Source organism: Bubalus kerabau, chromosome 5 (genome assembly GCF_029407905.1).
Source record: "Bubalus kerabau isolate K-KA32 ecotype Philippines breed swamp buffalo chromosome 5, PCC_UOA_SB_1v2, whole genome shotgun sequence".
In the NCBI taxonomy this organism is placed as follows: Eukaryota; Metazoa; Chordata; class Mammalia; order Artiodactyla; family Bovidae; genus Bubalus; species Bubalus kerabau.
In genome coordinates, this window is record NC_073628.1 from 116,215,406 (window position 1) to 116,239,495 (window position 24,090).

The 24,090-nt window shown below is 34.0% G+C and overlaps 1 protein-coding gene across 4 annotated transcripts in view; it reads left to right on the forward strand.

The window, feature by feature from the left end:
- The window catches only part of CEP350 (centrosomal protein 350), a 160,813-nt gene that overhangs the window by 106,560 nt on the left and 30,163 nt on the right, over window positions 1–24,090 (forward strand). For 3 of the 4 annotated variants that reach the window (XM_055582851.1, XM_055582853.1, XM_055582852.1), the window contains 6 exons: window positions 591–737; window positions 2,525–2,682; window positions 10,184–10,306; window positions 11,425–11,624; window positions 19,442–19,653; window positions 21,712–21,856. In XM_055582851.1, coding sequence (XP_055438826.1) covers window positions 591–737; window positions 2,525–2,682; window positions 10,184–10,306; window positions 11,425–11,624; window positions 19,442–19,653; window positions 21,712–21,856 — 985 coding nt within the window. The remainder of the gene's footprint in view (window positions 1–590; window positions 738–2,524; window positions 2,683–10,183; window positions 10,307–11,424; window positions 11,625–19,441; window positions 19,654–21,711; window positions 21,857–24,090) is intronic. The other variant, XM_055582854.1, reaches the window with a different exon arrangement.

Consider the following 24,090-nt stretch of genomic DNA (forward strand, 5'->3'; position numbering starts at 1 on the left):
GTCCAACTCTTAGCGACCCCATGGACTGCAGCCTACCAGGCTCCTCCGTCCATGGGATTTTCCAGGCAAGAGTACTGGAGTGGGGTGCCACTGCCTTCTCCTATAAGGCCATAAAATGATTCATTCTCTTTGACTTGTTTGTCCTACTTTTTGGAATCTCCCCTAAAGAACTAGCCCATGGTATGAAACAATTATAGGCATTAAAGCATTATTTGGGATGGAGTTTACAATAGAATAATGGTTATATTAATTACTTTACATGATATGCAGTTATTAAACAAAGAACTGTAAAGATTGAAAGGCACTATGGAAAAATGTGAAAGGTATGTTAAGTTTTAAAAGGGGATATGAAATTATTACTCTGTTGTGGTTATAATTACTTAAATTAAGGATTAAATCTTGTTAAATTATTTTACAGTGATAGAAATTTTTCCTCCTTCACTACTAAAACATTTTTCAATGTTATTTTATCTTGAAGTTCTTTATGTATGTAGTTTTGTATATGTGATGATTGTATTTTCTTTTTAAAATATTAGTTTGAATTTGTCTCCTCCAAATTTTAAACCCTCTCCTAAATCTTTAAACCTTAGGCAGAAATTAAACGTCTTCAAGAAGCCAATAAGGCAGCTCGGAAGGAAAGACAACTGATTCTTAAACAGCAGGAGGAGATAGAAAGGATCCGACAGACCACCATAAAACTGCAGGAGAAGTTGAAATCTGCAGGGGAGAATAAATTGGTAAACTACATGAAATTCTTGTTTGTTTTCTGCCTCATGTTGCTTGCTAACACCTAACTCTGCCTCCTTACATGATGGATGTGTGTTCATCCCAACACTGTGATATAGTAATGCACCAGGATAAAGTTGTATGTACGTGCCTTTATATAAAATGAGAGTTCTAATTTTATTTTCCCCATGGATTATTCTTTTGAATGGGACACATAAGTCATATATTAGTTTCAAAATGTTTTCTATTTATAAACTCAGTTGGGATAAAGAGCTTTGCTTTTTGCTAATCAATCCAAATATATTCTTCAGAATTAATGGGAGGAATTAATTTTTTTACTCTTTATGTGATACCTCTTTCAGCTGTCTAATGTCTTATATAATGATACAAGGCTAAAGGAGATATTCAGACAAAAACAAAATTGGACTTATTCTGAAATATTGTAAAATGTCAGTGTAGTGTTGGAAGATTCAGACTGTATAGAAATATAGTTAAATAATACTTTACTATTCACTGCTTTGACTTTTAAAATACACTTTAAAGTTTGAAGCAATCTCAAATTTATAGAAAGTTTCAAACACATAAAAAGAGCTCTGATTTTCTGAGCAAGAGTTATGTTGCTAACAAATTAATATTGACACATTACTACCATTTAATCTGCAAACACTATTCAAGTTTCTCCAGTTATCACAGTAGTGTTCCTTATTTCAAAAGGTAAGTTCAGAAGCACATATTGTATTTAGTTTTCATATATCTTTAGTCTCTTTCAGTCTGGAAAGGTTCCTCGATTCTCATGACCTTCACATTTTAGAAGATTACAGGCCAGATACTTTGTAGAATGGTCAAGTTGGGTTTGTCTGATGCTTCCTCATAATTAGATTCAGTTTATGCATCTTTGGCAGGAATATCACAGATGTGATGCTGTGTTCTTCTCTGCATTCGATCTGGTGGTACCTGATTTCGATATATCTCGTTACTGATGTGTGTGCATGCATGTTCATTCGCTCTGACTCTTTGTGCCCCCATGTCCTGTAGCCTGCCAGCCTTCTTTGCTCATGGAATTTTCCAGGCAAGAATACTGGAATGGGTTGATGTTGACTCAATCACAAAGGGAAAGAGGGTAACTATACAGTGAAGGTGGCATCTACCATATTTCACTTAGTTACCCTCTTTCCCTTTGTGATTAATTAGTACTTTGCATGATGATTTGATGATTAATAAGTACTTTGTGATGGTATTTTGAGACTACATTAATTCCTGTTCTTCATCAGAGTTAAATTTATTCTTTTATGTCAGTATGGACTCACAGATTCCTATTTTACTCAGCATTAAAATCTGTTACTATCATTATTTATTGTGATGCTCACTTTTTCTTAAGTTGGGCCATTCGGAGCCTCTTAAGCAGGTTTCTGTGTCCTTTTGACATGTACTCATCAGTCTTTGAGCACTTTCGTATTTTCTGAAACAAGATGTTTCAGTCATTTTTTACTCTTTTTTGCCTCAACCTTGGTTTCAGCTGTTTCTCTGAAGAGGATACTTACTTAGAAATCAAGATCTGGTGCTAGGCATGCTCACTGCTATTTAGGTTTTGTTCCTCCTAAGCAACAAATCTGGGGACTGTGTTAGGACATATATATACATTTTACTTGTGCAGTATAATTTTGTCCTTTAAGTAATACCTTAATTTCAGCTATTTTACAAATACTGTTTAGAAGATAAATTAATTTTGAGAAGACAGTGTTTAAATCAGTTTGAGATCTTAAATTCCAGTATAACACTTGTCCCCTTTTGTTTGCAGGAGTCTCATAGTGATGATGATACAAAGGATAATAAAGCAGCCAGTCCTGCTCCAACTGACTTGGAGACCCGCAGTCCTTCCCCTATTTCAATCTCCAGCAGTGAAACAAGCAGCATTATGCAGAAACTGAAGAAAATGAGAAGCCGCATGGACGAAAAGTAATTCATTTTTAAAAATACTCGTTTACACTGAAAGTAGTAGCAACAAATAATATTTTTAATGTACTTCATTAGATTAGATGGATACAACATAATATTTTATGGCTTCAGCTGCATTTTAGTAGATTAAGTCATCCTGGAAGTCAATTAACTATAGACCTTATTTATAAAACAAATTTTCTCTATTTTAAATACTGTCGAGTTTCTTATTTTAAAACTAAAGTAGTATTTGCAGATATACCCATGATAATGTTTTCTCCTTGCTTTTATTAAAAGTTATGAGTAAGTGTGAATTTTTTGTCTTTTCTGAAATCTGAGGACATGTCCACTAACTTGGGAAAGCAATCCAGTGGTATAGCTTGAGATCTTATCTTGTGACTCTGACAGCTCTCAGGCTTACCCAAGTAGAAGAGTGAACTCTTAAACTCGTGAGTGATTCTGAATTGCTCAGTTGAAACCATAAAGTCTGAAATTCTCCCAGAATGTTGAATGATTTGGCTGTCTACCATTCTACTAAAATATTTCTATGTATTATTTTTTAAAGACTCTTGGAGAAAGCTACTACTACTTGGATATAGCTCAGTCATACGCCAGCTTTGACCATACCAATGATATTTACCTGACAGTTTACTTTTTTGCATGTACATTTAATTAAATATACTTATAAAGTAGCTGCTTGTAGACTATTTTCTACCGTCTTTAAATATGGAAGAGAGGTCCTTTAAAATTTTTGTTGATTGCTATTTTATGTTAGCAGTTTGGACCACAGATTGAACTTAAATTGTACCTTGATATCCTTTGGCAGTATACTACGCATCACCAAATTTAGTGATGTTCTATGTTTATATGTGATATTAGCCTATGATTTAGGTTCTGAACAGTCAAGCAGTTCTAAGTCAAATCTTACTTACTATAAGTACAGTGTTGTACACTGGCACTTCATTGCTTAATTGAAATTGCATTTCAGTAACTTAAAATTGGCATTTCACAACTTAAAAATACCTACATTGATTATGAAAATAAGTTTAAAAAATAAACATAAATTTTAAAAATAAAAAGTATAAGGGATTTAAAACTGAATATTCACAAATTTTATAAGAATGCCTTTTCTAAGATTTCCATGGACTAGACCAGTTAAGATGTATTCAAGTAGGAATTCTTTCTTTCTTTCCTGACAAACTTTCCAGTAGCCTATGTGGGCATACTGTATTGCTCCAGGGATCTTTAATTCAGAATAATCTATCTCATAAATTTTCATAACTAATTAAACATTTCCTATCTGCCTTGTAAATGCCTTTGGATCATAAGTGTTGGAGGAAAAAAAGCTTCACGGGAAATTTCTTCATTGATTTCTTGCTTGTCTATACCAGTAAAATCTTCATTGCTGGTCTCTATGAATAATATTCTAATAATTTTAATCACATCTGTGGAAGGAACTGCTTATTCTGCTTGTAAGATTAGTCAGTTTATGTGGTGTTTATTTCCAATTTTGTTAAAGTTTTAAAAATCCTAAATAACAAATTAAAAGTTGAATATATTGACTTTGTTCTAAGTTTTGTTATTTTCTCAGAGCCCAAAATATTAAACACCTAGAATTTTTTTGCAACATTGCTGTCCCTTCCTTTGTCAACTACTGCAATAAATTTTTGAGAAATTTGTCGAAGAGAATAGGCCTTGAAGCATTCAGTGACTTCTTAATTTATTGTTTGAAACAATACTTTTGTGTTTATGGGAGGGATGGCGTAAAGACAGCAAAGAAATTAGTTTTAATGTTTGGAATATGATGCTGAAATTTGAGGATGAACAGGTGTATTTGTCAAAACTAGCAATGCATTAAAAAGGGAGGTTATTGTTTTGCGATTTTTTTTTTTAGATCTCAAGAACAATGAACAGTGAGGGACAGAAGTATTAGGAATGTTAACCATCTACATGGTTGAAAATTCACCTATAACTTCTATGATCAGTTCAGTTCAGTCGCTGAGTCGTGTCCAACTCTTTGTAACCCCATGGACTGAAGCATGCCAGGCCTCCCTGACCGTTACCACCTCCTGGAGCTTGCTCAGACTCATGTCCATTGTGTCAGTGATGCCATTCAACCATCTCATCCTCCTCTGTTGTCCCCTTCTCCTCCTGCCTTCAGTCTTTTCCAGCATCAGGGTCTTTTCCAGTGAGTCAGCTCTTTACATCAAGTGGCCAAAGTACTGGAGTTTCAGCTTCAGCATCAGTCCTTCCAATGAATATTCAAGACTGATTTCCTTTAGGATTGACTGGTTTGAGCTCCTTTCAATCCAAGGGACTCTCAAGAGTCTTCTCCAACACCACAGTTTATTTATTTATTTTTTTACTTTACAATATTGTATTGGTTTTGCCATACATCAGCATAAATCCACCACGGGTATACACATGTTCCTCATCCTGAACCCCCCTCCCACCTCCCTCCCTGTACCATCCCTCTGGGTCCTCCCAGTGCACCAGCCCCAAGCATCCTGTATCCTGCATGGAACCTGGACTGGCGATTCGTTTCTTATATGATATCATACATGTTTCAATGTCATTCTCCCAAATCATCCCATCCTCTCCCTCTCCCACAGAGTCCAAAAGACCGTTCTATGCATCTGTGTAAAAGCAGCAATTCTTTGGTGCTCAGCCTTGTTTATGGTCCAACTCTGACATCCATACGTGACTAGTATAAAAACCAGAGCTTTGACTGTACACACCTTGTCGACAAAGTAATGTCTCTGCTTTTTAATATTTGTGATTCCTCCATATATGTGGTTCCTCTGTATCTGCAGTTGTACATCTTCAGATTCAGCCAACCACAGTCATGCAATACTGCAATATTTATTGAAAAAAAATCCACATGTAAGTGGACCTATGGAGTTCAAACCCCTACTGTAATGTGAAAACTATTTTTGAATACTATTCAGATTACCAAAGCTTTAGAGTTCAATCTCTTTCAACAATGTTGAGGTGTCTAGCTCAATAAATAGAATGAGTTAATTTTGTAGTCACTTGCTACAGTAAATAACTAATGACAAAATCATTTAAACCTTTGCTACTAAGCACTATTATTTGTTTTGTAGATTGGAAAAGCCAGTCTTCCAAGAGATTACTATTTTATTAATATAAAATACCTGTCAGAAAATAGTCAACCTTCTCAATAAGTTAAGATACTTTGAGAGGAACATTTTCATTATGTATTACTGCTTATTGTTAACTCTTTGAACTTTGATTCTGTGATAAATATTTTTTCTGAAATGTTGAAACTATTCTTGGCTACAATTAAAGATTTCCTTCATTAATGTTTCCCTGAAACAATAATGCCTTTGTTAAAATTTCTAATCTGTGGCTTTTATTGACCTATTTAACAAGTTGACATTTTAAAAATCATTTCCATTTCTCAATATAGTGAAAAGCAAAAGAAATGTAAACTATGGAAAAAGTTAGTTACAATGCAGATATCAGTATGTTTGCAAAAGCCACACTGTCTAGACCTCAGTTTTTTGATCATTATTGGTAAATGAAATCTGAGTTTTGTTTACTGCTGTGAGGGGTATTATTTACAGTATAAAGTTGTGAAACAGATACTCATGGGGAAAAACCATGCATTTGACTTCCTGTTAAGTTGACAATTCTATTTTAGGAGAATTATTTACTGAGCAAATGAAACACTGAAAGAATGATGTTATCTTCCTCATTAAGTGTTAAAATAGGACATAGGGCACTTTTTCTTTCATTTGTTAACAGCAGCTTGTTCTTTATTTATTAATTGTATACTTATTCTCTCAGCAATTATTTACTGAGAATTGTGTGAATATAGTAGGTTCTGAGGGACATGAAGATGAATCAGACATAAACCCTGCTCTTGAAAAGCTTACTGTCAAGGTGGAAAAAGAATAAATACCAGGTTCCTTTAGTAAAGTGTATAAAAGTCTAATGCTAAGAATACTCAGAAGAAGAAATTTTTACTGAAAAGAGTACATATCACAGAGATTTTCTTGATGAGTGTTCAAAATTAAATACTTTGGATTTGCACTATTCCATTAAAGAAGACATTTTAATTAAGATTTTAAACAATGTATTAAATATCATTGCCTAAATTAGATATACAGTTTTCTTAGAGAAAGTTCTGGACTAAGTGTAGTGGATGAATAAATCCTGATAGTCTAATAATATGCTCTTTTTTTCCTTTACTTCCTAGATTAGGGATAATGCACCTGTATTATTTCATTTATTTAAGTACAGTATGCTGCTGCTGCTAAGTCGCTTCAGTCGTGTCCGACTCTGTGCGACCCCAGAGAAGGCAGCCCACCAGGCTCCCCCGTCCCTGGGATTCTCCAGGCAAGAATACTGGAGTGGGTTGCCATTTCCTTCTCCAATGCATGACAGTGAAAAGTGAAAGGGAAGTCACTCAGTCGTGTCTGACTCTTAGCGACCCCATGGACTGCAGCCTACCAGGCTCCTCCGTCCATGGGATTTTCCAGGCAAGAGTACTGGAGTGGGGTGCCATTGCCTTCTCTGATTTAAGTACAGTATATGCAGATTATTAAACAATTCAATAGATTTTGCTGTAGGAAAAATAGACTGTGTTTTGTTTATGTCAGTACTATCCATATGCTCATTTATCTTTTTTGAATAGCATTAGAAATGAAAGAATTGATTCATTTTAAAATTAAGAGCACTGTTTCATTTTTACTTGTAACAGTATAGAATTAAAGAATTGTTTATATCCAGAAAAAAAATAAGATGTTAGGTTTTGTATTTTGTTTAATATCTTTCAGAATCAGATGACTTTAGAACTGAAAGTTTTATTTAAAATTTAGATCATAATTCTGCTCTTTCAAATTGTAACCTAGTTTTAGAATCTGTTGGAATACAATGCACTATTAGCTCAGTGGAAAAAAAGGATTCTCGTATCACATGGTCTAGCAATGTGTTGAGGTATGTATTTTTCAAAAAGTGTGAGAAGGTACTTAAATGAAGAAAGAATCATAAAATGTTGAAACTAGGGAATTTTAGGGAAGTTGTCTATTATAGTCTCTTGGTTCTACAGGATGAAATTGAGGCCAATAGAGATTGAGTGCCTTGCCCTAGGTCACACAGGTAGCATAATGGCAGAGCTCGAACTAGAACCCTGCCCTGTGGACTTCAGCCAGCTACAGTGAAAATTAAGTTAGCATATCTGTTTTCAATTTTGTAACTTTTTTTTTTTAACTTAAAGTTGTCTTAGTAGAAATTGACCTTCTAAATAGCATTTGTTGAAGCTGGGCAAGTGCTCAGTGGCTGATTACTAAGGTTCAATAGCTGCATGGCTAAAGTTTAGAGTCTAACATTTTGACTTTCTTTTGAATTTCTTAGGCTTAAGCATTATAGGAACATTATTTCCATACTAGATTAAATCTGTCATATATCTCATGCTCATCCAGTGTTCTGTAACCACCAGAGGCCTTGTTGAGGAATGCCTTGACAACAGCCATAAGGTGTATCAGTAGCATTTTCTATGAGTAGGCATTTGTGTCTCCATCATTCATAATTTTGTTTCTTACTTGTGTGGCATTAACTCTAGTGTGAAGTATTAACTGCTTTTATCTCAATTTTAATCAATTTTTGGAGGACCCTCTTGAATTCTAGAATATATGTATATTAAGTAAGGAACATGTTTGTGGGAAGAAATTCCAACTTTAAACTTTTCTTAATACTATCTCTTATACTGCTTTGTTTTTTTAGCATTTCTTTTGTTGTTCATTTCTACCCTGGAGCTTTTGAATATGCTTTAATCTTTGTAAATGAGAAGTAAATGATTAGTATTTGTTCTAAGAGAGAAAGTTATTATTCTCTATATTGAATTGGACAAAAACATTTGATATGTATTTTTTTTTTTTTTACAGTTTATTTCATATGTTCCAATATTCTACTTTTTCTACTAGGTCATGCATGCATTTAGCTGTTATATACTTAAGAGGGTGGGTGATATTTGAATGTTATGAATAGAATTTTGGAATCTTTTTTGAAGTACATTTGTTTTTGTATAATATTTTGATAATTGGCATCAAAATAAGCTTATTATATATTCATAAAGAGGGGCAAGGAAGAGTGCAGTGTCTTATTGAAAGTTGGTAAAATTGTTTTTCCTTGCACTTCAGTGCAGAAAATCAAGGCAATCCAGAAACAATAGAGGGAAGGAAGGGAGAGAGAGAGAAAGTGAATATTAAGTTGTATGTGGGGAAACAGACTTGAAATCATCTACACATGTAGTTATCTAAAGATATACATGTAGTCAAGATTCTACATACTTTTTAAATTCCAAATGAGTAACTGGATTCATACCTAGATTTTCTCACATCTGTGACTTACTGATATATTATTCCTTGCTCTTCCAAGGCAATAAGTGTTGGCCTTGATCTACAAGTTACTGTGTGCATGTGAGCAGGAGCATGCTCTGTCAAAGAGAATTAGCCTTTTTAAACCTATTACTAGACTTATGTATCCTTTCATATATACAATGATCTATTTAAAAATTTTTTTAAAAAGAGAAGCTAGTGCTTTTTTCCTACTTTTATAAGTTTAACATATGGAATTTCTTACTACTTTTAACCTTATGATTGATTGAACTGTCCACAGCATGATTTTTTTTTTCCTTTAAACAACTGGTAGTATTTATTGGAACTAGCTTAGTTTATTCTATCTTTTTTGGGGTGGGGGAGCCACACCATGCAGCTTGCAGGATGTTAGTTCACCGACCAGGGATCGAACCTGAGCCATTGCAGGGAAGCAGTGAAAGCACTGAGTTCTAATCACTGGATTCCCAGGGAATTTCTATTTAGTTTATTCTTAATTATGCACCCTAATATTTTATAGAATGGGTATTATATTCCAGTATTGTTTAAATGGGCCTTTGTTAAATATAAAGCAAGATAGCTCCACTAGGTCCAGTTAGCATTAAGTTTTATGTTGTAGATATGAACAAGATATCTTTATTATAAATTGATTTTCTAAACTATATTACTGTTTTAGGCTAGATGATGATGGTGAGTTAAGTAAGGCAAATGTAGTGCTTTTTAAATTTAAAGTCAAGTTTAAAATATATGATAAGACACAGATATAAAAATTACTTGTTTAAGATTACATATATGTATAGAATTGCTGATATGCAAGGTTCATGGCCATAATTGTTGTACTCTGTGTTAAAGCTTATGAGAAAAAAAAACTTAGCTTCACACTCCTCATTACTTTACTCACAAATAAATTTACCTGAAAGTATAGATGATGGTTAAGCAACATCTGAGAAGAAAGGCACGTATATTCAGAAATCATTGGTAAGATCTATAAAAGCAAATGTTTTATATGTCACGCCAAGTATAACACTTGCTTTAACCAAGTGGCTTATAATGTTGTTCAGGAAGCATATTTAAAGTTCTGTGATCGGCTCTTATGCTTTCCCTTTCTCATTCTTTCTCCTTCTTGATCTCTTGGTTTTAAAATCTTCCTCCTTATTTTGTAGACACTGCTCTCCTGTTCACTACTTCTTCTCTGTCTTTACGTCTCATCACTGGGCCTCTCTCAGTGTCTGTTTTCCCAACCTTCATCCCAAATTCCAGCTGTATATCTACAACCAGTTGGTCAGGTAACTTTGCACCTTTTTCAGTGCACTCTTTGATAGAGCATGCTCTGTTCTTTTTGCTTGTCTTTATTGCTTTTTTTTTTTTTTCCTTTCTTTTTTCTAACAGCCTAGGGGCCTCTTGTCAAATGTCCCATAGATTTTACCTTTTTGTTCCCACAATTATTTGACATGCTGATTGTTCAAAAAGTAGAGTGACAGTTCTTGTGCTTTTTATTAAGTGTGTGTTGGATATGTGAATGCCTTTTTGTTGATTAGCTACCACTACAGATCTAACACTCGTAATATGAGCAGCCCAGCTTTTATTTAGCTATGACATCTACATTTGAGGAGAGCTTAATAGAAGCTTTTTAACTTCTCAAATAACTTTTCCTAAATCAATGCTATTCTCTAACCCTTTGGAGCCAAGATCTGTTAGGCTATCTAATTTCAGAGATTGGGTTAAATTGAGAAGTTTGAGGATTTGGTGCATCCCTATTTTTTACTCAAGTAAATAAATAGTTATGTTTTATGTGTAAGGCATCTAACTGTGGTGCATCTGACATTGTTTCTCTCCATGAAAAACAGATATAGATTATCACTTGACATGGCATCTCCCAGGTAATGCTTCACTATACCTGAAGCAAAGCCAGACTGAATTTGAAATAAAGGTCAAAAAGGGACAAGAATATGTTTTTTGTTTGCTTGCTTGCTTGGGATTTTGGGGGTTTTTGTTGTTGTTTTGGTCTTTGTTGTTTTGAGTTTGTGTATTTTTTGGTCTGAGCCTTCAGAATAAATTCTTTATACCTTCTGTTATGAAAAAAGAATCACCTATGAAGAATGAATATATAAGTACTATCAGTCATGGTTGGCTGAATATTCTGAAAAAATTTTTTTCTGAATTTACGACTGTTTTTCCTTTGCTAATCTTCCAAACAGTTAACTACAAGTAGAACATAAATTCTCTCATTTCCTGAATAAGATCACTTACAAAGTTTCTGTTCTCTCAAAAACTTTTTTCAGAGAAATATTATGAATGTCCTATTGTTATACGGTTTGTTGATAATATAATGAGTGATAAACCTCTTTAAGTGATTTCTGCCTATAGATTTGTTTTCTCACTATTCTTCATGGTGCGACCATAGGTTTCTGACAAAACGAGAGCAAAAACTAATGCAGCGGCGACAACATGCAGAAGAGCTACTAGAGTGGAAGCGACGTTTAGATGCAGAGGAAGCAGAAATTCGTCAAATGGAAAAACAAGCCTTGGCTGCCTGGGACAAAGAATTGATAAAACCTAAAACTCCTAAGAAAGAGCTGGAGGACCAGAGAGCTGAACAGAAAGGTAATAAATACTAACTGTCCAGACTACATTCTAAAGCCTGACATAAATGAAAGATTTACTTCATTATCTTAAAAAATATGAATGATTAAGGGTAAAGAAGGTGATACAAACATATATGCTTCAGAATTGGAAAGATAAGAGAATATGGTAAATACTTTTATGCTAATATACTTGAAAACTTAGAACACATGGGTAAATTCCATGAAATGGAAATAGGTTATTCTAGGACCAAGTAGGGTTTAACACATACTAAAATTGATAATGTGGTAAAAGATTAAAGGAGAAAAAGTACATATATCTCAAAGATTCAGAAAAAAAACACTGAATAAAATCCAAAACATTTGTAATAAAACAAATCTCAAATCAAATTAGCAATACAAGGAAACTTTCTTTACCCAATATAGGATATTTATTAACAAAAACAAAAAACCAAACCTGCAACAGACTTTATATTTTAATGATAAAACTTAGAAAGTTTTCCCTTTGAATTTGGAGATCAAAGTTGCTTATTTTCACCTGTAGAATGAAAGAAAGAAGCAAAACTCTCATTGCAGATGAGAAGGCTATGCACATAAAAAATCCAGCATTTACATGTCAGTTATTAGAATTAAAAAGGGATAGAAAGTTGCTGGATTTATAATCCGTAAATAAAACTCAATTGCATGTCTATAGATAAGCAGAAATTGGTTAGAAAAATCTAATTTTTAAAAGAGATGCCATTTATAAATTTTAAAAAGTATACAAGATCTTTATGGAGAAAAATTTAGAATTTTCTTAGGAAACATTTGAGAAGACCAAAATAAATAGAACTTTTCCATATTCACAACAGATTCAGTATCATAAAGATGTTAATTCTCTATGATGTTAATAGAGACAATTCTCATTATCTCTATTAATGATAGAGTCAAGACAATTTAAAGCAGAATCCTAGCAAGATTTCTTTGCAAAGTTTGACAGCTCCTTTTAAAGTTTATATGAAAAAGCAAAGAACTAAAAAACAATGCAAGAACTTAGCAGTTCTAAAAGTCTTGAAACTGGTAAGTTCTTGCATTGTGTTTTAGTCCTTTGCTTTTCATATAAATTTTAAAAGGAGCTGTCAAACTTTGCAAAGAAATCTTGCTAGGCTTCTGATTTTTGTTATCAAAGATAGACAAATAGACTGTTAAACAAATAGCCCAGAAAAAGACCTGTGAGTATATGAAAGTTGACTTCTGACACAGATAACTCAGGAAACTAGTGAAGAAAGGAGTGACTCCAATAAATTTTGTGAGAAGTGAAAATAAAGTTGGGTCCCTACCTGACAATATGAAAAGATCTATCTATAGTGGGGGAGAAGAGTGTAAATGTGAAATTTAAGCTGTAAAACTTTTAGGAGATAATATAAAAGTATATCTTCATGACATCAAGGGGATGGAAAGATTTCTTTCACATTATATAAGACAAAAATCATAAAAGGGAAGATGTATAAATTTGACTGTAATAAATTGTTTATTAATACACCATAAAGTAAAACAACATATTTGCAGCACATACAACAGACAAAGGAATAGTATCAAAAATATATAAGCAACTCCTGTGAATCAATAATAAATGACAACCACATTAAAAAAATAGGCAAAAGAGCAAATGGTTCACAAATAAGAAACTCTATAAACAGTCAATAAACATATAAAAAGATGTTCAACTTCATTAGTAATCAGAGCATAAAAATCTTAAAGAAATACCATTGCATGCCAATGTTCATTTCCTAGGGCTGCTCTAACAAACTACCGCAAATTTGGTGGGGTTTTTTTTTTGTTGTTCGCTTACTTCCGGAGGCCAGAAGTACAAAATCAGGGTGTTGGCAGTACTGTGTGCTCCCTCTAAAGGGTCCAGGACACAGTTCTTTCTTTCGTCTTCCAGCTTCTGGTGGTATGCTACAGGCATTACTTGTGTCTGCTTTTAACTCAATCTCACATAGTCTTCTCCTCTGTGTCTATCTTTCTCCTCTTCTGTCTCATAAGGAAACTTGTCATTGAATTTAGGGCCTACCCAGATAATTTCAGAAGATCTTATCATGAGATCCTTAATTTCATTACATCTACAGACCTTTTTTCCAAATAAGATTGTATTCGTAAGTTTTGGGGATTGAGACATGGACATATTTTTTGGGGAGCCATCATCATTCACCCCATTGAACACACCCATCAAACCTGTTGGTTTGTAGGTGGAACAAAGAACTGCTAGTGTAAGTGTTAATTGTTAAACCTACTTTGAAAAACAGGTTGAAAGGTGAGGCATTAAAAATCATCAATAAAATAATAAAAATAATAGAGCCAGCTATGTATGCCCTGTAATTCAGCAATTCCATTGCCAAGTATAAATCCTAAAGTATGGTCCTTGGTCTCTGAGATCCTTTCAGAAGGTCTGAATAATACTGACGTGTTGTTTGCCTTTTCTACTGTGTCAACATTACACTGATAGAATAAAAATAATGGTGGGTAAAATTGCTGATGCGTTAATATGAATCAAGGCAGTAGAGCCAAATCACACAGTGGTCGTCGTACTGTTCACAACCCTGTACTCACAGTAGAAACGTGCCATTCTTACACTTTATGTAATTTTAAATATTTGTATAATTAATTTAAATATTATTGAATCTCAACTTTGCGTGCGTATCTTTTTAATATTTTGTGTGACCAAATAGAAAATATTCAAAAAGCACTTGTGTTTGCCAAAGCATGACATTTATCTTGAAGAAAAGCTAGTTATTTGATTTGCAAACTGAACTAGCCATTTTTTTCATGTGGTACCATTTTTACTTAAATGACCAACAAACTGTGTTTATTCAGTCTTGAGTATTTATAAGCAATTTTTCAGAAATAAATGAAGCAGCTCTGACTTTTCAAGAAAAACAACTGATAGTGTTTATTGTTGATAATAAAATTGAAACTTTCAAGTGAAGATTAGGGCTTTTAGCAATGCTGTTTCCCCTGTTGTGAGCTTGACTGCTTTCCAGACTTCTCTGGTATGAGTGATGATATCAGTCAAAGTCATCTTTTAATATTGTGTGATAAAATGTGTGAATATTTGAAAAGATCTTCCTAATAACTCAGTGAACCAATATTTTCCAAATGACCAGTGAGGATTAGAAAATCACATATGGGTAAAAGATCCTATTAAGGTGAAAGATCAGACTGTGGATTTTAATGCAACAGATTATGAAAAGTTCACTGATAATGGTGTAAGATTTCACATTACAGCTAACATTTAAGAAACTACTAATTGTCCACTTTGGTGTGGCATTAAAAAAGGATATCCAGTTACCTGTAAATACTGTTAAAATACTCTTCCCTTTTCTTATTATGTATCATTTGTGTGAAGCCAGATTTTCTGCATACGCTTCAGCCAAATCAACATATAACCACAGATTGCATACAGAAACAAATATCAGAATCCACCTATCTTCTGTTAAGCCAGCCATTAAAGATTTTATTTTACTGTGTCAATAAAAGTTTCTCTCCTTTCAACTAAACTTCATTTTTTCAAAAAAAGTACTATGGTGGCTCAGAGGTTAAAGCATCTGCCTGCAATGCGGGAGACCTGGGTTCGATCCCTGGGTTGGGAAGATCCCCTGGAGAAGGAAATGGCAACCCACTCCAGTATTCTTGCCTGGAGAATCCCATGGACAGAGGAGCTTGGTGGGCTACAGTCCACGGGGTCGCAAAGAGTCGGACACGACTGACAACTTCACTTTCACTTTCACTGTGTTGAATTTTAGAAAATATAATTTATGTTAACACATAAAGGTTTATTACTCATATTTTTAATTAATTAAAAATTTTATGGATTTTAATTTATATTATGGTAAATACTGATAGATATAACTGTGTCTATAACTACATAAAGTTTTGGGGGGTCCTCAGTACTTTTACAGAGTGTAAAGTAGTCCTGAGACCAAAATGTTTGGGAACTGCTGTCTTATAGCATTGTTTTTCAAGTTCTGGTTTGTCCCATTAGAGATGCATGAAATCTATTTAGTGCATTATAGTCAGCATTGTTTAAAATTGAAATAGAATAGAAAATATCATTATGTCATACATAGTAAGGATAAATACTATGATAAAGGTAAAAAAAAATCTTAAAACTACTGCTCTAGAGAACTTTTACAAGAGATAATAAATGGATATAAATAAAGCTATCTATAAATACTGATATTATAGAGATATACATATAGATATCTATAAGTATTTATACTAGGAGATATATGTGACATTGTTCATAACAGCAGTATTTGAAATGGCAGGGGGGAAAAAGGAAACCACCCACATTAAATAGGAAAATGGATTAATAAATTGTGGTATATTTACATATGCTCAGTAAAGATGAAAAAATTACAGTATACAAGTCAACATATAAGAATCTCAAATCACAGGAGACCGCAAGCAGTTTGATTTCTTTTATATAAAATTAAAAGCAAACAAAACTAAATGATATATTGTTTAGCTATACATACCAAGTGATACATAAAACTAATGATGCAGTAAATGCAGTTCATCTGTAGTGTTCCTTTTTATCCTTAACAATTTTTATTTAATTTCTTCAGCAAAGGCTTACTTCTGTGTCAGTTTCCACATCCTCATTCTATAGCCTCAAATTCTGCTAGACTTGTCCATCTTGAAAGGAAATCTAAGAGGACCTAGTAAACAGATTCAATTTCTCAGGTTTCATCATTGGCTGTAATAGAAGTAGAAAACATTTCCAACCATGTCTGGAGGGCAAATCAAGACTAGTTGTTGTTATTCAAACCTCCATCTGTCAGGAACTGTTGACCTATAAGATCATGGAAAGTGTTACTGGGTAAATGTGCTAAAGACAATTTCAATCTCACCAAATATTGCTTAGGAGTAGTGTAGTTAATGAGCTAAATGACGTAAGTAAAAGAAAAATTAAGAAAAAGAATTGTGTGTACCTATTAGGACACATTGTTGGAATAACTGAAGTTTACTAAGACCAAGCAGAAAAGTAACTTTCTGAAGACCATGTAGTGGTTCATAAAATTTTGAGTTGACTGGAGAGCCAGCTCTACACAGCTTCTAGAAGAAGTTCTAAAACCACACCAGAGAACTGGCTTGATGAGAAAATTGCTCTAGCAGTTACTCACCAGAGCACTAAAGAAAACTACTGTTTTTGTCATTCCCCATTCATGCCGCTTCTGCACCACTTTGCAAAGTCTGAAAAATCCACTGTCACTACCAAAAGCCACCTGAAGTAGAATCCACATGGAGCCTTCTTTTTCAGGTTATTCACTTTTGTAATGAGGTCTTCTACCAGGACACCTAGTTTCAATGCCCAAGTTCCAGTGCCCAGCAAGGAAGCTGCCAATTGGCTTTTCTGGGTTCTGTCTTGGGTGACAAGGAACTCATGTGGCAGGAAATCATCAAATAATCAATGAGGGTTTAAAAGTAAGCTTGGGGTCCAAGAAATCTGACAGATGTCCATCATTAAGGAGTTTAAGCCATGTATCTTTCTTTCATAAAACATAAAATATTATTCAGGGAAGAGCTCTTGAGACTTTTTGAAAGCCTGATTTTTTTAAATGACTATTGAGCACTTGAAATTTAGCTGGTAGAACTGAGAAATTGGACTTAATTGCTATTTAAGTGGCAACATGAGGCTGATGGCTACCATATTGGACAACACCTACAGATTAAACATTTTACAAAGTTTTAGTGTTTTTCTGCTATAGTCTGTATTTCTTTAAAAGCGTAAAAATGTTGCTAGACTCCTATTGAAATATAACTCTTCAAAAGTCAGGGATACAGTGAAATACACACTCACATCTATTAGGAAAGCTATTCTCAAAAAAAAAAAAATGTTGACAAGGATTTGGAGAAATTGGTGCCTGTGTGCAGTGCTGATGGGAATGTAAAATAGTTGTAACTATTATGGAAATGGTATATCAGTACCTCAAAAAATTAAAAATAGAATTACTGTATTCCACTTCTGGGTTTATATACATATATACCAAAAAGAATTGAAACCGAGTTTTCAGAGAGCTATTTGTACACCCATGTTTATAGCAGCATTATTCACAATAGCCAAAAGATGAAAAACCCAAGTGGCTATCAACAAATAAGTAGATAAACAAAATATGGTATATACAGGCAGTTTATGAAATGTAATTTTATAAATGTTTATTAAAGTAAAACATTCTTTGGGGTATAGGTATTTCTTTTGTTGGGCTTCCCAGGTGGTAGTGGTAGTGGTGCTCAGTGTAAAGGATTTGACTGCCAGTAGGAGATGCGGGTTTGATCCCCAGGTCAGGAAGATCCTCTGAGAAGGAAATGGCAACCCATTCCAGTATTCTTGCCCGGGAAATCCCATGGACAGAAGAGCCTGACAGGCTACAGTCCAAGGGGTCGCAAGAAGTCTGACATGACTGAGCACATGGTGATAATAATAGTAACTGATAAAAAATTTTATCAATATTGAGCCAAAGTATAACTTAATCCTTGTGGGGCATTATATCCATGGTGACAGAATGAAAGCAGTGTACATTCTTAAGATTATACAAGTATAACATCAAGAATTTTCTGTTTACTGTCAAAAGTATTTGTTTTCTTAGAGCTGAGGCCACAATGGACAGGAAATTCCAGAGGCAAGATAGTGCTACAAGTTCCAAAAGTGCTGAGTAAAATTCATAGTATATCTCGATGCATACAGTTCATTCATTTGTATTGCTGTGTAGCATTTCAGTTTATAAATATATGACAATTTATTCATTTTACTTCAGTTCAGTTCAATTCAGTCACTCAGTCGTGTCCAACTCTTTGCAGCCTCATGAACTGCAGCACGCCAGGCCTCCCTGTCCATCACCAACTCCCGGAGTCCACCCAAACCCATGTACATCGAGTCAATGATGCCATCCAACCATCTCATACTCTGTCGTCCCCTGCTCCTCCTGCCCTCAGTCTTTCCCAGCATCAGGGTCTTTTCCAATGAGTCAGCTCTTCCCATGAGGTGGCCAAAGTATTGGAGTTTCAGCCTCAACATCAATCCTTCCAGTGAACACCCAGGACTGGTCTCCTTTAGAATGGACTGGTTGGATCTCCTTGCAGTCCAAGGGACTCTCAAGAGTCTTCTCCAACACCACAGTTCAAAAGCATCAATTCTTCGGCGCTCAGCTTTCTTTATAGTCCAACTCTCACATCCATACATGACCACTGGAAACACCATAGCCTTGACTAGACGGACCTTTGTTGGCGAAGTAATATCTCTGCTTTTGAATATGCTATCTAGGTTGGTCATAACTTTCCTTCCAAGGAGTAAGCGTCTTTTAATTTCATTGCTGCAATTGTCACCATTTTACTTAGTTTTTTACTATTATAACAATACTGCTGATAACCATGTATATGTCTCCTGCTGCATGTATACAAGATTTCTCTAGGATATATACCTAGAAGTAGAATCTCTAGATCATAAAGTGTTTTTTCATGTTTACCAAATACTCCCAAATTGCTTTCCAAAGTGATTGATTTCCATATGTTTCCATTTTCCTAAACAAATACGAGTTGTAATTGCATCTTTACAGACACTCAGGTTATCATTATCATTGCTGACTATATGTTACAGATAATGTCTCTCAGTTTGGATCAGCCAAAATTCTTAGACTTAAGGATGTTAACAGTAAATGTGATTCATTAAGTGATGGGATTAAAAAATATATCTAAATGCAACTAGTGAAATCATGCTAAAAACAAATGTAAAGTCTAACAGATGAACATTTCCCTTGACTATGATTGTGTACTTTTTCTTGTTTTCACCTTCTCTTCTAGAAATAGTGAGTGAAACAGAATCTCCAGTACCTTCCTACTCTCATCTACACAGTGAAAGCTCTATTCCAGAAGAACTGGGCAGCCCTGCTGTTGAGTATATACCATCTGAGTCTATAGTTCAGGAGCATCCTGGGAGTCCAGATCATAGTCTACTTACTGAAGACATGGTTTTTTCACAAGAACTAGAATCTTCTACCTCGCCTAGTAAACATGTAAGTTAATATATATTTATATCTTAAAGGTTCTTTACAAAAAACCTATCTGAAAGGTATATTATTAACTGTTATATTCTTGCTATTAAGGAAGCATTGACTATCACCCATACCTGTAGTGTAAAGTACATGACATTTGAGTAGAAATAAAGCTTTTCATTGACTCCTAGAAATTTATAAATATATGAATTTTAGCTTTAGTGGCATTTATAAAATTATATGCTATGAAGTTTTTAATAAACAGAGGTAGGAACTTCTAAAGTCTTTAATAAAGATAATGTGCGGGGCAAGTTCTTATTAAAGTCTGCGATTTGTCACATAATAGAAACAATAAGACCTTAAACCATACCAGTGCGCCTTTTCTATAATTTAGTTAATGACTGCTCTATACTTCTTAATCGTAGTAGTGGTTTCATCTCTTTAAGGCAGATCTGAAATGGATATGGATTCTAAATTAGAATAATAGTCACTTCAGAATAAAGAGGTTTTTCACATTGCCCTTAATTCTATACTTTAGTAAAAAACTGTCTAGTAAAGCCTTAAGCTAGAAATTTAGCTTTTTCTAAGCTTAACTTTATAATCTATATGAAGGATTAGCATAATATTAAATACTGTAAGTGAATAAAAACATTGTTAAAAGCCACTTTGTGTTTGAAAAAAGAATCCACCTAAGCTGAAAATGGACCATATAAGAAAGTCAAAGCTAGTGTGTCTTAAAGTCACTTTTATAATAAAAAGTAATATTTATTGGGTGTTTGTCAAGTGCCAGGTAGTGTGCTGAATGCCTTATGTAGATTATCCTCACAGCAATTCTTTAGATGATGTTTTAAGCCCCACTCTGAAGCTTAGCAGACTGAGTAACTTGCCCACCATTGCAGGGATAGGAAGTGATGATGTAACAGTTAGGAACCACATTAGGCTTATTCACTTCTTCTTGATACCAGGGTAGAAATTACTCCCTTTGTGATAAATAATCTAGTGTGGGCAGTCTTCTTATGCTCTTATTTTCTTCCCTCCCCCCTTTCCTATCTTCTTCTTTTCTTCCATAAAGATAGTACCTATTTCGTATTAATTTTTTTTCGGTTTTATTGACATATAATGGACATTTAGCACTGTGAATTTAAAGTGTACAGCATGAGTTTAAAGTGTACAGCATGATGACTTGACATACACATATTGTGAAATGATCACTACAGTAAGTTTAGTGAATATCCATCATCTTGTATAGTTACAAAAACATTTTTTTCCTTGTGATGAGAATTTTTAGGGTCTACTCTTTTAGCAGCTTTCAAACATACCATGCAGCAGTGTTAAATATAGTCATCATGTTGTACATTATATCCCCAGTACTTATATATCCTATAACTGGAAACTGATACCTTTTGACCAGCTTCAGCCAGTTCCCTACCCACTACTCCCCACTTCTGGGGACCACAAATCTGATCTCTTTTTCTATGAGTTGGAGTTTTTTTGGATTCCACATATAAGTGAAATCATAAAATATTTGTCTTTCTCTCTCTGACTTTCTTCACTTAGTTAAGTGCCCTCAAGATCAATTCATGTTGTCTCAAATGACAGGATTTCCTTTTTCTTTTTTTTAATGACTAAATAGTATTTGTGTGTGTGTGGGGGGGGGGGGCTGGTGGATGTCACATTTTCTTTATTCATTTATCTATTGATGAAGAACTACCAATGATCCAGCAAATGCACTTGTGGATATGTATCAGAAGGAAGTAAAATCACTATGTCGAAGAGATATCTGTACACCCATATTTAGTATTTTTAAAGTTAAATAAAGGGGTGAATATCACTGATTCAGTAGCCACTCATAGTTTATCATAAACATCTTTAAAAGCATGCTTTTAAATAACTTTTTCCATATACTTAAAAAAGTTGAAATCTTTTGTGTAATTTGAAAACCTTTTTTCACTTTTTATTTCATGAAGTTATTTAAAACTCTTTGTAAATATTATCTTTAACTTGTTAGTATCTTACATTTTAAATAGAGTTTAATAATTGTATCACAGAACAGTTCTTATTTGATTTCTGTTTAAACAGTCACCTCCCAAGAGCTGCATGTCTGTGTCAAAGCAAGAGTCTAGCAAAGGAAGTCATAGGACTGGAGGACACGGTCGTCTGCCCGTCAAGTCCCATCAACATTGTTATAGTTGGTCAGATGAGTCATTATCTATGACACAGTCAGGTAAGAGGAACAAGGAAGGAGTTAGTTTTCTTTGTAGTATGTTTGCATTCCTCTTTAATAAGCTTTGTCTGTCTGTGTGACTGGTAAAATGTTATTCTCTGTTTCATTTGTAAAGGCTTTTTCCTTGCCAAAATTGAATTACATAATTCTTTACTTTCCCTTGATAATTTATATCCCTCATTATACAAACTATGATAAATTGTTATGTTCTTAGACATTAGTAGTCATTTATTCATCAGACATTTGTTGAATTTTTTGTGTGTGACAGGTGCTGCTTATGTGTTCCTATAGTGCTCTGCACTTTTAACTTGTTATACCAGACAGCATATAAATTTAATCAAACATTAATTTAATCAACACATTAATTCAACCTAGTAGCAGGTGTCCTCTACTAGAATTTATGTTCCTGACCCTAGCAGGTACTTTGCATTGCACGTAGTAGGTATTATGTTTCTTGAATGATTTAATGATGCCCATGAGGAGAAACAGGAGGTGGTAGAGCAGGACAGCATAAGTCTCAAGGAAGGAAAAGTAGAGACTGCACATGGCAGTAGGGAGCATTCATTATTTTCCCATAACCTCTATCCTACTATAAATCCCAGTTGTACGTAGATTATGAAAGAATGAACAGGCTCTACTCTAAGAGACTTCAAGGCATTGATCTTGGGAGACATATCTAGACAGACAAAACTTGGTTTATGTAGGATTCTGAGGAAGATTAATACTATATCGAGTGTATGTCTTTTGAGCTCATTTTCAATTTTCTTTTGAGAGTAGACATTTAGTAAAGGAAAAGTAAAAAATATTACTCATTTTTTTTTATCTTTGATCCTATTTTATACCCCCTTTGCTTTCAGTGTTTTATTAAACAACAGTAGCTCTTGGGTTTTTCCTATGCCCATATTTACTTATTCTTTGAATAACTGCATAATATTTCAAAGGGTAGATATACCATAATATAACCATTTCCCTGATGATAATCATGTAGATTTTCTTAAAATTTTCAAAATTTCAAGTAATGGTATAATGAATATCTTCATTTATATATGACATGACATGACATGTGTGCATTCTCAGTCGTGTCCAACTGTTTGCAGCCCTATGGACTGTAGCGGCAAGGCTCCTCTGTCCTTGGAGTTTTCCAGGCGAGAATACTAGAGTGGGTTGCTATTTCCTACTTTCTGACTCAGGAATTGAACCTGCATATCTTGTGTCTCCTTCGTTGGCAGACAGGTTCTTTACCACTGTACCACCTGGCAGCCCTTTTAATTTATATTGATATTCCTGTTGAATATTTCAGTAGGAATAAATTCTTAGAAGTGAAATTAGTGAATCAAGCCAGTAATCGTTGAAGAATGTTGTCTGTCATATTTATCTGTTGAAAGTGATTAATTTTTTGTATATATTTGCTTTCATGTAATCTGGGGAAAAGTTACTGCCAGTGGAGTAAGCTTTCAGTGGACATAAACTTGATATTTGGAAATATGGATTCTCATTATTTCTCTCTTACTTACTGGTGACTTTCTTCAAGTTTCCTTCCCACAACTAATGTTCTTTCTTATCTATAGCAATGAAATAATATCTTAATCATCCTTGTATGAATTATAAAATAAGGATTAATAATATTTGTAAGATATTATTTTAATGGTAAAATATATTTAAATGAGAACTGTTTTAGAAAAATATCTCTGAGATTTCTAGGCTATAGATGCCATCTACCTGTTCATGACAGCATTATTCATTATATGTGGTATTTATAGGAGTGGTAAATGTTAATGCAGTGGAGTTATATAATACTTTTCTTAGTTACATGATGGAGAGTTTGTTATGAGCCAGATTAATACAATCAACGTGTCAAATAATGAAGCTTAATTTTTAATCAAGTTATTCTGTTCATCAGGTTATTCTGTCTTGATGTATTTCAGCCAACAGAAGTCTCATTTTCCTGTCATTTCCCCTATCCCCTTTCTTCCAAAAAAAACCTGTAGGAGAGAATTCCATAAAGACAATACATTGATCTAGAGAGTTACTTGGATAAAAAAATTTTTTTCTAGAGGTTCCTTTAGATATTATTGATGATAAACACTATATAGTAGAACTAGATTTGGGCATGTGGAAAATGTACTCCCATTCACTGTCATAGACTTTTATTTGATCTCTTTTTACCTTTCGCTTGTAGAACTTTGGTTTCTTTACTGTTTAAAAATGTAAACATTTCACATGGTCTTTCGTCT